This window comes from Gigantopelta aegis, chromosome 8, assembly GCF_016097555.1.
Source record: "Gigantopelta aegis isolate Gae_Host chromosome 8, Gae_host_genome, whole genome shotgun sequence".
In the NCBI taxonomy this organism is placed as follows: domain Eukaryota; kingdom Metazoa; phylum Mollusca; class Gastropoda; order Neomphalida; family Peltospiridae; genus Gigantopelta; species Gigantopelta aegis.
In genome coordinates, this window is record NC_054706.1 from 54420543 (window position 1) to 54434951 (window position 14409).

Genomic DNA, 14409 nt, shown 5'->3' on the forward strand with positions numbered 1-14409 from the left:
GATTTTGTGTAAAGCCAATTACGATGTATGTGTGAACAAACCACTTAAGCACATGGTATTCAAAGCAGCTTTCTCTGGCTATGAAAGACGGCGAAGGTGTAACAGACATCAAGATCGAAATGCGTACTTCGGCGATAAAACCATTTCATGCAAGGTAGATTATGAAAGTTATGGCAGAATTAAAAACACGCCAGGAAATGTTGAAATCTGCATTCATGCACCCCGGAATCACTGATGCAGTGCGGGCGGACATTGACAAAAACAATATACGAAATTAAAAAATATTTCATTATATTCTATAATATTCACACAATAACTTTTTTTTAAATTCTCACTTGTTGTCTTGACTATATTATTTTCTTGTCGTATCCGGTGGACTGCGCATGACAGGAAATAAAATTGTCTGTGTGTTATGGTTTTCACAATAAATGTTTTAGATAGAATTTGTTGATGTTTTCAAATATTTTCAAGAATTTATATTTTCGATGCTGACTACTTACCCTCGAAACCCACGAAAATAAAAATCCTCGAAATTTCCGGTTATGCGGTATGTTCCGTGTATATTTGCATGACTACAATCAAAGCAAAGAAACAGTTCACTTTCACATTAGTGTCTTGAAACTAATTCAAGGAAAGGTATTAATGCAAATAAACAAAAAAAAATTGCATTAAGTTTAGCATCTACAGTATTATACCTTTCATTTCAATGTTTCTTAAAACTCCTCTTTACCTAATGACATTAAAAATGTAGCTTAAATGTTTTTATGTGACCACCGTTCTGTATAATGATATAACCATTTAAAAACGATGAAAAACTGGTTTGTTTCATTTTCAGATGGGAGTCTTTAGATTCTTTTATGCAACATGATGTGCAGGAACTGTGTAGAGTGGTAAGCTGAAACTATTGTATTAATAGTAGTTGTGAAAAATTTCCTCTATATTGATCATAATAAGAGTAAACTAATTTTCTGTTTTTGTGTCAATTAAAAAACCAGTTTTTGTCTTGCCTTTACAAAGTAAAAAAAAGTGAGGGACTTTGAATGTTCCATCTTAATGTATGTTTAAAGTAAGTTCAGTTATTTTTTTTATTTTTTTAAATATACATTGATATTAAAATCTATGTCGACAACACCCAATAAGTTTATGATAGACAAGATATTTAAGTATTCAGAAGTCTTGTGAATTTCAGCTCTGTTAATAAGTAATCACATACACACACTGAGAAAGGAAAACTACCACAGATCACTACTTGTTCATCTGCATACTTTGTGATAAAGAAATGATAACCTGTTAATACTTGCACATATCTATTTTCTATTGTTATTAAGTTTAGTCCAAGAAAAATATAACGATGCACACGCCTATCTATTTATTTAATGTTACTGCAGTGCAGCAGTTTAATTCATTAAATGTTGGTAGGTGTTCTTTGTTTAAGCAACTTGATATGTTTATTTTACAAGTGCATTTAGTTTTGTTTGTGTTTATCTGTTTTAGCTGCTGGACAACATGGAAAACAAAATGAAGAGAACATGTGTGGAAGGCACAATACCAAAGCTGTTTGAGGGCAAGATGTTGGTACGTAGTTTACAACCAGGGCCCATATTTTCGAAGATATCTTAGTGTTATGAAATCGTAAAACCATTGTAAGCTATAACGTCACTATAGTGGGTGCTGTAGTGATATCATAACCCTCACGATGGCTTTACTATTTCATAGCGTTAAGATGTCTTCGAAAATTCCTAGCCAGTAATTTATCTTTCTTAAAAAAGTTCATCGTATTTGCAAGTGTTTTATACATACTAAGACAAAAATGTAGAGCAATTTTGTAAATGTGCTTAAATAAAAGAAAACTGATGAATTCCAAATTGAAAATCAGACACTGAATTTAATTGATGCTTTGTTTGTCTGTATAAGTAACGAGAGATTTTCAATACAAAATGAAATGTGTAATTGCCACATCATTGAATGTAACTTGTATTTTAGAGTACAAAGCAGTAGTACCAAATTGCTAAACTGGTTTTTTTCTTTGTTTTGTTTGGGTTTTTTTTTTTATCCCACTGCCCCCTTTCCTTTCTCTCCTTTGAATTCCATCTCATTTCTTTCCGATATGGCAACTCCTCTTATCTTTCAACTTCTTTCGCTGTCCAACCGCAACAGGTGCTTGTCTCTTGTGGCTATCTGTGCCACACACCTGCCATTCCACATCAGCTTTTAGCTGTGGGCTTAGTCTGATCACTTCGGGGAGTGTTCAGTAGTTACTTCTTGCTTTGTTAAGAGGCACCCCTACTACCGGCGGTCGTTACAAATTGTGTCCCCTGCATGTACTGGTGAAGTTGTTTATTCAGTCCGTTCACAGCGACGGTCCATTGGGACTCTTCAGGGGGAGCGACTACCGGGGCTGGTCTCTCGGCCTGGCTGGCCGGTCGGTCGGTGATGTTGCCTTCCTTTTTTCTCCAACGGTGGTCGATCGGGCCGAGGCGAGGCTAAACTTTGTCTTAGTATATAATATAGATGATGCTAAACATGATAATTAAATTTCTGTATCACATATATAGTTATTCATTACTTTTATTGAAATGACATATTTTTGTGTGCTGTATTGTCGGTTGATCTCAGTATTTCCATTATTGTATGCTGTGTTTTAAATTTAAATATAATCGTAACATTTTAAAATTTCTTTTTCAGTCTTACATCAAGTGTAAAAATGTTGATTATGGATCTCACCGCAGTGTTGAAAAGTAGCGGTGTCGAAACCTTCGGTTGAGCCGCCAGCTTGATATTCAACTTAATATCAAGGGCAAGAAAAATGGTATGGTTTGCTCATTTCAAGCTGTTATTTACATTTTTATTTTGGTATGCAGTCCCCCTCCAATGCTCCACTTCATTTGAATATGTTATGTATATCTAGTTTGATCACACGACAGGCTTATGCTTATACATCAGTGATATAAAACCATAATTTACAGTTTCAGTTGCAATAATATTATTCTCTAGCATTTAATGCATCTATATCTAAAAACTGCCTTCTAACTTGCTATGAAATAAATGTACAAAATATACATGTGTCCTTTTATGAAATTTACTAAAAACAAACTCATTGATTACTCAACCAAACATTAAATATGAAAAGTTGTAAATATCATGATGCGTATCAATATGCAAATCATATTGCAACCACCTATATCATTACACCTAATAAGTATATGGTATAGGTTTGAAATGGGTTTTTTGGTTTTTTTTTAAATGTGTATCACCTCAATGTACAGTGAAAACCTTCTAAACTGGACCACCACAAGACCAAAACAAAAGGCTAGTTTAAAAGGGTGTCTGGTTTAGAGAGGTTATTTTCTGTCCTGATACTTTAAAAGGGACAGTGAAAAACATCTGTTTTTGGTTTATAGAGGGTTTGGTTTTGAGGAATATCACTGTATATACAGAGAATTATCCAGGTGTTCTGTGGGTACAAAGTTAGGTCCCTTCCCAAAAGAAAGTGGCACTGAAAATTCCCAATTTCTATGCTAAAAATAAATTATTTTAACAGTGGTGTGCTGCATCATTCAGTGCCCTGAAAAAATTTCCAATGTATGATTTACTCATGCTTAATATTCCCAATCCCACGTGGAACCATGGCAAAAACATCCTGGATAAATTCCTGGAGTCTTAATTCACTAAACTCTCGCAACTTTGCGATCTCGCAGTGCAGTGCTAAAGGACTTGCAAAGAGGATGCTTTGTTGTCTAGCAGAGCCTAAGAGACCTTTGTGAATTAGGCCCATGATATATAACACCCATACGTTCAGTTACTTATGTTTTAAAAAGTGTGTAACATCCTGGTTTTATTTCTTCTAGTCCATGATTCATTCAAAGAGTACACCACAGTGGAGATGCTGGAGGGCGATAACAAATACGACGCAGGTCAATACGGGTTGCAGGTACCAGTCGGTGTTGTCTTGTCTCACACAAATCACTTGTGTTTTTTATTCACCAAAATATGTTATAAAGGCTAATTTGCTTTCAGACATTTTACTGCAATCATTTATTTTCCATTTTTTAAATGATGAAACTGTATTTAGAAGATCTTTACAGATCATTATAAGTGGATATAATTTAAAACTTTTAGATCTATCTTAATTGGTTCCAGAATAAAATAAGCCATAGTTAAGACTGTTGATAGCATCATGATAGCTTTGGCCATTAACTTGCTGAGATGATAATGGACCAAATTTCTGGTACATTCATGACGTGAATTGCCTGAAAGTGGGAAACCTGATTTTCACTTTATATTCCAGGATGCTGAGAAGGGCGTCGTTTTCCTCTCGTTTCCACCAGTTGTGCATTTACATCTCATGAGGTTCATGTACGATCCTGTCACCGACACAAACGTCAAAATCAATGACAGGTATGAATTTTGAATATTTGCCTTTTATATTGGTACTTACGACACAAAGAATTTGAAAAAAAAAATAATAAAATTAATGCTATGAATTGTCTAAATTGAATTTTAAGAGGTACATTATTTTTTAAATATTATTTGATTAAGAATTGGAAGAGATGTTGCTGGTTTCAACATCTTTGTGTGGGGTGGGATGATGTAGTGCCCAGCTGAGTTGCAATGGGTTTGTGGGATTAATTCCCTATAGAGGACCCTAAGTGGGGTTTTTATGTTCGGTCGGTGTCTCAAAGGCTATGATGTATATTTTCTTGTCTATGGGAAATTTAATACATAGAAAAATCCTTGCTGCTATAGGGTAAAGTAACGTATATGGCAGTAGCGTGTTTCTAGACTCGCACTATAATCAAGTATCCAAATAACAATCTGTTTAACATCAAATAACTAATCAGGGCTAGCTCTGGGTGAGCAAAACATTTCGCCAAATTGTCTATTAAACTAAAAAAAATTGCGGAATTCAACGAGTTACTTTCTAAAAAATGTCAATTATTACATAAAATTATTTCGCCAAATTAAACTAAAATTCGCCAACTGCTTTCAAAATTCACAATTGGCGAATTTGGCGAGTGCCAGAGCTAGCCCTGCTAATTTACAAATCCTACAAGTATTTTTAGTATCTAGCTCAAAATGCATTTGATCCAAAACGGTAGAGGTATGTACCTCAAGAACTCTGGTTAGAACCTTGCTGAGATGCCTAAATATAGTTTGGTTTTTATTCCTTGTTGTATGATACAGACTTTCATTTTTAAGGGGCGCAAGCAACCTTTCTTCCTCTAGATACAATCCAATGGGTACACAATATTTGTAAAAACTGCCTTTCCCCATAAAAGTCAACTGTTTGTTTTAGATTCAATAAAATCCTAATTTATTTCCACTGGAGCTTGCTTGTTTTGCAGGTTTGAATTTCCCGAGAGGTTGAATTTGGAAGAATTTCTCCAGAAGAAAGAAAAGACCCCAGCAGTATACATCCTGCATGGCGTTCTTGTACATAGTGGTGATAACCATGGCGGTCATTATGTTGTATATATTAATCCTAAAGGAGATGGCAAGGTGAGCAAATTTCTTCTTGTCTAGTGAATAAATTTTAATCAGTGTTATTCCCTTACCAGTCCAACTGGAGGGCACTATACGTTTTTTATCTCTCTATCCAACTGTTATGTCTGTCCGTTCCACATATAGTTTTCTGGAAAAATGTTTCATTATACCTCAAGATATTGAGCTGACTTTTAGTATATAGCTTTATTATGTACGGTTACAGATCAAGTCTTGACTTTCATTGTAATTTACTCATTTCACAGTTATGGCTTTTGAACTTTGTGGCATCTGATAGGGGACATGTATTGCTTTATAGTTGTTAAATTATTTCTTTTTTCTCTATGAACTTGACTTTCAGAGTTCAACAAATTCGCTAGCCCGACGCCTGGGGCTAGTGCGTTTTAACACAGGGCTAGTGATAAATGCAAAGCCAGTAGCTCGATGGGCTAGTGACTTTTAAAAAAACGCAAAAAAACCTGCTAGTTCACGATGTTCTTCCTCTACTGACGTACGTTTGATAAATGTTATTCTGACATTGGTCATCACATAATATCAACAAATCAATAAGTATATATTAATATTTAACCTGAACTAGATTTCTACCAAATGCAGTTTCGACATCGTCAATTACAACAATACACATAATACAGACTTTTTTTCTTTTCACTTTCAAGTTTCATGGACAGGAAACAACCTTAATAAAATGCATAATTTGATTGGTTGTACAAGTCACGTGGTAGTAAAATCTTGCATAAAAAAAGTGTGAATTGCCAGACCCAATTAATTAACAGACTAGTATAACTGAAGTACAACCCCAGTCATGGTTAGAATTACTGTGTTTGTCTTATTTATCTATTGTCTCAGTGTTCTCGCTGGGTGAAAATTAAAGGAGGGCGGCCACTCGGCACCACACCCTTCAAAAAACAACAACAAAACAACCCACACCAATAAACGAGAAGCAAAAAAAAGAAGAAAAAAAAGGGGTGTTGGTAAACTGAAAAAAGACATACTTCTTATTTTGCCTACAAAACAGTGCAAAGGGGTTTATAAAAATAATCGTCTTTTAATTGAACCGAAGATGATATCGGTCTGACATTCATGGGCAGTTCCGGTTTTGCTGGACTGATCGAAGTTTTAATATTATTATTTTTAATAAAGATTTCAAGATATACGAAAAACAATAAAGATGTTTGTAAAGTGATCTAATGTCGGATACATTATTGTTATTTCCAACTTCATCGAATGAATCAATCGCTGTGATAAAATATTATCGCCAGCTGATAAAAAGTAGTTTCGTTTTTGTAAAGACAGTGTATATATTATTTTTGGCACTCAAGATAAATGATTTTAATGATAACACTACCACTTTCGTTGTTTTTATAAGCGTTCATATCCCCTCAAAATGAAAAGTTTACAATATTTTATAAAGAACTGCTGAATAAACAGAATAACAGAAAGTAAAAATCATCAATTTCAACCAATTATATCTGCAACTGAGGACAGAATATCAAACGATAGTTAGTGGAAACAAATGACTGTTCTGATCACGTGACAAATTTGGCGCCAAATAAGAGGGGTTTTTTTCAATTGGAGATTGCCGAATCCGTAAAAAATAAAATGTTTTCATTGCTTACATAAAATATAACTTTTATTGTGTCTATCAAACATACAGATGGATACAGATATTGAACAAAATAGAGGCTGTTAAAAATACTGTTAACTTATGTTACGGTAACTGTCGTAAATGTTTCGTCAATTGCTTTTTCGTACACAACGCGGCTTGTTTTTTTTTATGTCCAGTGTGCAGACTGATCGTTGTTTTTTGTGTGGATTTGGAAATAACAGAGATAGGTGCTGGAAAATAAAGAGGGGCACTCAAAAATAAAGGAGGGCGGGGAACGTGAAAGGAGGGCGGGGAACGTGAAAGGGGGGCGGCAAAATGGAATAGCGGGGCGGGACAAGAGAATACTTTTTTTGTTTATCAATTGACAAGTTAAATCTTGCCGGTATATTTGCTGACATCTGTCTGACATGGGATATATTGTCTTGTAGGCTATTAAAGCAACTGATATTACCGTTCTTGGTGACAATTCACTACCGAATACACTGAACAAAAGATCATGCATTATCGTACTTAGACTTTGTTAATTACTTGCCCCCTCCTGATTAGGTGGGGATGGTGGGGAGGGGTGGGAAATGTTTAGGATAAAATAGTGTAGGTGATGCAGTTTCAAAAATAAATAAATTATTGATTTATTTTTGAAAGTTCATTCACCTCTACAAATTGTAATAAATTTTCACTAAATAATACTAATACTAATAATACTAAAAAAAAATATTACATTTTTTTTATACTCATGTACATAAGAAAATCAGTCGTCGGTTTAAAGGTACTATAGGGGTTGGGTTCCTTGAAACATTGTTTTTCAGCCTCATATACCTTAGTTTGTTGTAATTGATCAGAAATTTGAGCTAGTGCTTTATTTTGGTGGGCTAGTGCTTTATTTTGGTGGGCTAGTGGAATTTACAAACCCACTAGCCCTGTGGCTAGTGACTTTTAAAAAAATGGTCATACCCTGACATTGTGTGTCAACTGATACATGTTGATGTTAAAAATGTATTTAGTTTGTGAAAATATTTTTTCTTTGTGAATTTACATTTTTTCTGAATTTACATTTTTTCTGAAGCCAGACTTATCCAAATATGCAAGAAACTTAGTATATTTCACTGTTTGGTGTGATGGAGTATTTGGTGCTTCTCTTTTCCTGTTGTTCTCTCTCTCTCTCTCTCTCTCTCAGGAGTTAAAACAATAAAGTGGTCTCTCTTAATTAAGAATTTATTACATTGTTTTTATAGGACACTGTACATAGCCGCCATTTAAAAAAAAAAACATAATGTACAATCAGTAAATAAAAGTATTCAGTTTAAAATAATAATAATTGTAATGTTTCCGGACAACTAATTGCATGTATTTGTTATGCAGTGGTTCAAGTTTGACGATGATGTGGTGTCAAGATGTTCAAAGTTTGAAGTTCTTGACCAGAACTTCGGTGGTCAGGATGATGAACTGTCTGTCAAACACTGTACGAGTGCTTACATGTTGGTGTATGTCAGGGAGAGTAATATGGGTAAGTCTTAATTTGGCTTAAACTATTTATTTGTCAACACATAATGGGATTGGTCTTAGTTTCAGATCCACTGGGCATAAATATATATTTCTGATCTTCCCATTTTGTAATCTTACAAGTTTATAATATACAAATGGAATTCCTTGGAATGATTTGGCTATTTCTTGTTCCAGCCAATTGCTCCACAACTGGTGTAACAAAGGCTGTGGTTTGTACTATCCTGTCTGTGGGATGGTGCATATAAAAGATCCCTTGCTGCTAATTGAAAAGAGCAGCCCATGAAGTGGCAACAGTGGGTTTCCTCTCTCAGTGTATGTGTGTTCCATAACCATATATCTTACACCATATAACTAAATAAAATGTGTTGAGTGTGTCGTTAAATGAAACATTTCCTTCCTTCCTTCCTTCCTTCTTTCCTTCCTTTCTTCCTTGGAATGAGTCTCACTAAGGGTTGTTTTCTTGAATGTTTAAATAAGATGGGGAAAAAAATTGTGTGAAGTCTGGTTTGTAAATCCCCTATAGTTTGTTGTATTTCCATAATTTCTACATAATTATTTAATTTTTATGTTAATGTAAATAATCCTTTTCATATACTTATCTTTAATTTACACAGAATTGAAGACATTTTTGACGTGGGCTGTTGTTAAACATTTGTTTGTCCATCCATCCATCCATCCATCCATCCATCCATAAACAAAACCATTTCAGAATCAGTTTAACTGTGAAACTTTCAAGATAACCAAAAACTCAAAGATGATAATAGCACACATAGTGCATAGACAATAAAAATTTCATAAAATTTTCTGTTGTTCAAATGTGCAGATTTCAGCACCGTAAACGTCTTTCCCAAGTAAAATTTTAGTGCTGTGTCTCCATTTCACCAGTTGGATATGCTTACCAGTCATTGAATTTGGTATTTAAAAAAATAAAAATAAATCATCATTCAAATGTGTATGTAGTTTTTCTTGTTTTTCAGGTGACACTTTCCAGACAATAAATGGAAATGATATTCCAGAAACATTGAAGAATCGGTTAGCAGAGGAAAGGTAAAAATGGAGATGGAAGGATGTGACTTTCAGTTTGAACTGTTTTTATTTGTCTGATTTTGTGACATAGGTTACAGTGACAGACCCTAGTTTTTGAACACTATGAGGTAATTTTTAACTATTAAAGCCATTTTTGATCATTTAAATTAGAAATACTTACATTTTATTATTTAGAATATTAATTTCCGTACACCTGAAATGATTCTGGTCATCCAGTTTTTTGCAATACCTCAAAATGCATTTTTCATAATTCTAAAAACACTATTTCCTATGAGAAGTAATGGTTATCGAGACGAGCTCTATTTATTTCAAGACAGTATTTCTCTGTTTAAACATCACAGACTTTACCTTCTCCTTGTTATAACATTATCCAGATGTGTGTTACAGGTTTGTAGATTAACTAAACTTAGTGTCCATTTTCACTAGCTGAAACTAGGGTCTGTGCCTTTAACAACATTTGTCTTTATCTTGTATTACGTCGACGTACATTATTTGGATAAAGAGCATTGCTGATACATTACATTATTGTGTTTACTTACTCCTTGGTCTTGGGATCAATTCCCGTTGGTGGACCCATTGGGCTATTTCTTGTTCCAGCCAGTGCACCATGACTGGTATATCAAAGGCTGTGGTATGTGCTATCCTGTCTTAGATGGTGCATATGAAGATCCATTGGTACTGATGCAAAGATGTAGTGGGTTTCCTATCTAAGACTATATGTCAAAATTACCAAATGTTTGACATCCAATAGCTGATGATTAATAAACCAATGTGCTCTAGTGGTGTTGTTAAATAAAACAAACTTTAACATACTTTTACTCATTGGTCAAATAATGGTACACTTGTATATTCTGTTACTTGCATCTGCTTGCTCAATATTATATATTTTTAACATGAGAATCAACAGTTGAAAATTTCTGTATTTTTCCAGAACAACTGTGACAGTAGATGCCATATGTGGTAAACTAAATTTCTTTTATTGTTATTTACAGGAGGCTAGAAGCTCAGAAACGCAAGGAGAGAACAGAAGCTCATCTGTACATGAATGTGAATGTGTTACTGGAAGACAACTTCTGTGGTTTCCAAGGCAATGATCTGTTTGACCTAGAGAAAGTAAACTACAGGTAACAACTTCATTTGTTTTGGAACTTAAACATTAATTTCACAATTAACTAAACGTCCACTGAGGGGATTTGAATTGGTGATCCACCATTGCAGGAATTGGAGTTCTACTGTCGGAGCTAACAGGGATATTTATCAGTCATTGAGGGCAATATGTTTTATGGAACAAAGAAATTGATATTGACTGAGGCCAACGGCCGAGGTCAGTATCAATTTCTTCGGTCCATAAGACATGTTTTATTACATAATGTCATCCATAAGACTCGTACATTCCTGCTTTGTTTTATCAGAATCAAAATATGCTAACGCTTATAATTTCCTGCAATGTATTAACACTGATGGGATTTAGTGATGTCACGTAATCCTATGACGTTGTATGCAGAAATAAACAGTTGAAACATTACCAAGACAAAAATCAAATTCAAGACATTTATAACCAGCAAGAGTGTCAAAATCATATTAATAGCAAAATAAAACACAAAATGTGATAAATCTGAACATACATTTAATACTGAAGAGTTACCGATAACCTCCAAATGCATTTTTTTATTTGTAACAAAAATCCTGAGAGTGCAGTTTTCAACTGCATTTTGACGTATCATGTACGTTTCCAAATCTGCGAGATATTCCTTACACAGTTTGACGATTACCGACCTTGTTTTTGTTGTATTTGCGGAATTAAACTCGGTATGACTAAAGATGTTATCTTTTTATTGAAGGACAGCAAAGCGTTTTGTCACAAGTTTGTGCTTGTTTAGGCTACATTAGAATTAGCAGTTGATTAATTGGAGAGAATTTTGTCTCATATTTATTTTCATTGGTCAGGGCAATATCACTTTTGATGGACTGGTGGGACCGTCACAGGGCAATATCATTATTTACGAGAGGTTATGTGACTGGTTTTTAACCAATAAGAATACAGATATTTTCATTATGTAAAAATTTCTCTTATACTAATGCTGTGTTCAAGTGTGTACGTAAATAGCATTAAAAAAGATGCACTTGACTTCTAAAAATGCACTTGAGTTCTGAATTATGACTTGTAAACATGGAAGAATTAAAAAAAGTTACTTTAGTTGATCTTTACCTTTGAATTTACAAGAAAAATTACCATGCAATGTTTCTTTTTAGTCCGTTTTGATGATAAAAGTAAAGCATACATTAAATGTGCCATCACTGGCAATCAATCATTGCAAAATTAGTGGGAGACTATTCTTTAGTACTTTTTGTTACATTTTATGTGGGGAAAAGATCTCATTCATAACTTACAAAATATTTTGGGTTGTTGAATAATAAGAAGAAAAAAAAACATTCATTTGTTTTATTAATAGTAAAAATAGCTGAATTTGTCAGTGACATATGTTGGTGTTGACTATTTTGATGCAACTAGAAACTACTTATGTACAAGTGCAAAACTGTTGTACTTCGAGTTTACAACTCTGAAATATACATTTCTGTGCACTTTTGAATACAGAATAAGCATACACGTCTATAGGACCAGAAAAAGACCAAAGACATTGAAATTCCAAGAGCCTGTAAAAGTGGCAATTTGTTCCTGTGTGGTATCAGTATATTAGTCCATAATGTTTTTCTATTTCCAAGTGTTTCCAACTGCTATATTCTTTCTGTTTTTGTTGTAGAAATTTCAAAGTGAAAAAAACTTGCACCTTGGAAGAACTCGTCGAAATGTTAGCAGAAAATCTGGTAAGTGTATATGTAAATTACCTGAAGTATTGGAATATTAATAGATTTTGTTTTTTTTCTTTTTGTTTTTTTTTCTTTCTTTGCTTCCTGAATGCAAATGTTTTTTTTACATCTGCTTAGCATACGATTTGATGCCACATTTTATAGCTAGAAAATTAACTATTATGATATCGATGAACTAGTAATAAAAAATCTAGAACCGACTTAAAGAATAAAATATCACAGAAATTTTATTTTGATTATTGATCATAAAAGCTAAAATTAAAAGTATCCTTAATATTGCATCTTTAATTTTGTTCTGAAATGACTAAAAAACCCAAAAACAATTGGTACTAAAATTCAATGACAAAAGAAACAGTTACGAAATGAACTGAACTCAACATTTATTTTAACAAAAGGCAAAATATTATTTATATTAAAAAAAACCCAGTCTCGGTGGTGTCATGGTTAAGCTTCCGGACTACAGGCTGGTAGGTACAGGGTTTGCAGCCCAGTACCGGCTCCCACCCAGAGCGAGTTTTAATGACAATCGGTAGGTGTAAGACCACTGCACCCTCTTCTGTCTCACTAACAACTAATCCACTGTTTTGGACAGACAGCCCAGATAGCTGAGGTGTGTGCCCAGGACAGCATGCTTGAACCTTTATAAGCACGAAAATAAATTGAAATGAAATGAAATGTATAAAACACTTGATTCATGTTTACTTTCAGAAATACCCAGTAAAACAAATAAGACCCTGGCCATTTCACTGTCGTCAGAACCAGACATTTAGACCAACCATGATTGATATTGACGCAGACTTGACCAAATCGGTATGATAGATTTAATTATTTTTTAATATAATTTCATTGTTTTTAGGTATTCACCTCTCTTGTTTTCAATTAGCCATGGCACACAAATATTGGCCTAAGTAGCAGTTAAACCAGAAATGTTATTTTTAACTTTCTACCTTTTGAAAAAAAACCCCAGCCCCTGTGACTAGTCTGCCATCTAGAGTTTGAAATATTATTACTCATTTATTTGAGGGGTCCAAAAGGGGAAGTAACTCACCTCAAACCTGATATATAGTCAACATGATATGACATTCAGTTCTAGATACAGGAGTCAACCCTATATAACCTAACCTGCTCTGATTCTAACAATATAAAAATAAAGAAAATGGCCATCTTTTCAATGGATCCATATTTGTCGCCTACTAAGTGACTGCAATATTGGTATAATTCCTTTAACAAATGGTGAACAAGGAATTGGATACCTTAGACAATTAGAATTTTGTAAGAATAAAATATGATACAGTCAAACTTCATTATCTCGATGTTGAAGGGACCGGTCCAACAAGCTTGAGGTATCAGTAGCTCAAGATAAACACAATAGTTGCTGATGCAAATTATTCCAAACATGAATTTATGTTTGTTAAGGTAACAGCACTAAACAATATAGTCGTTTTTGTATTTTAAAATAACCCTATTTGTGTGTGAATTTCTTCATGCTGACATAGTTAGAAGAAGGAAATGGCATATCAAATTAATACCCTAAACATAAGTAAAAAAGGAGTCATTTTACATGTAAATTTTGAATATACTTTGAAAACCCCCCAGTAAAGTGCACCTAGGGATATCTAAATATGCTTGAGATAAGCCTCATATTCGAGATTAGCATGCTTGAGATAACAGTGTTTAGTTTCGTAACTTTACATAGAAAAATTGTCTAGACCGGCATTGGACCTCGAGATATATTGGGTACTCGAGTTTACAGAAATAACGAAATTTGACTGTGTATGCATAGTTGAATATAGGTTAGTTGTATCAATTATTGATTACTTACATTGCATTATGTTACTAAGTAATGCTTTTATGATTACTAGGAACCTTTTTAAAACATATTTTTGTTAGATGTTAAACTGTATACACTAGATTTTAAGAAC

At 33.8% G+C, this 14409-nt stretch overlaps 1 protein-coding gene across 1 annotated transcript in view; it reads left to right on the forward strand.

The window, feature by feature from the left end:
* Window positions 1-14409, forward strand: part of LOC121378308 (ubiquitin carboxyl-terminal hydrolase 7-like) — a 53577-nt gene that overhangs the window by 23932 nt on the left and 15236 nt on the right. Inside the window, 11 exon segments of the mRNA XM_041506416.1 lie at window positions 836-890; window positions 1495-1575; window positions 2686-2809; window positions 3849-3931; window positions 4289-4398; window positions 5346-5499; window positions 8468-8612; window positions 9589-9658; window positions 10651-10782; window positions 12421-12484; window positions 13196-13297. Of these exon segments, the coding sequence (XP_041362350.1) occupies window positions 836-890; window positions 1495-1575; window positions 2686-2809; window positions 3849-3931; window positions 4289-4398; window positions 5346-5499; window positions 8468-8612; window positions 9589-9658; window positions 10651-10782; window positions 12421-12484; window positions 13196-13297 (1120 nt within the window).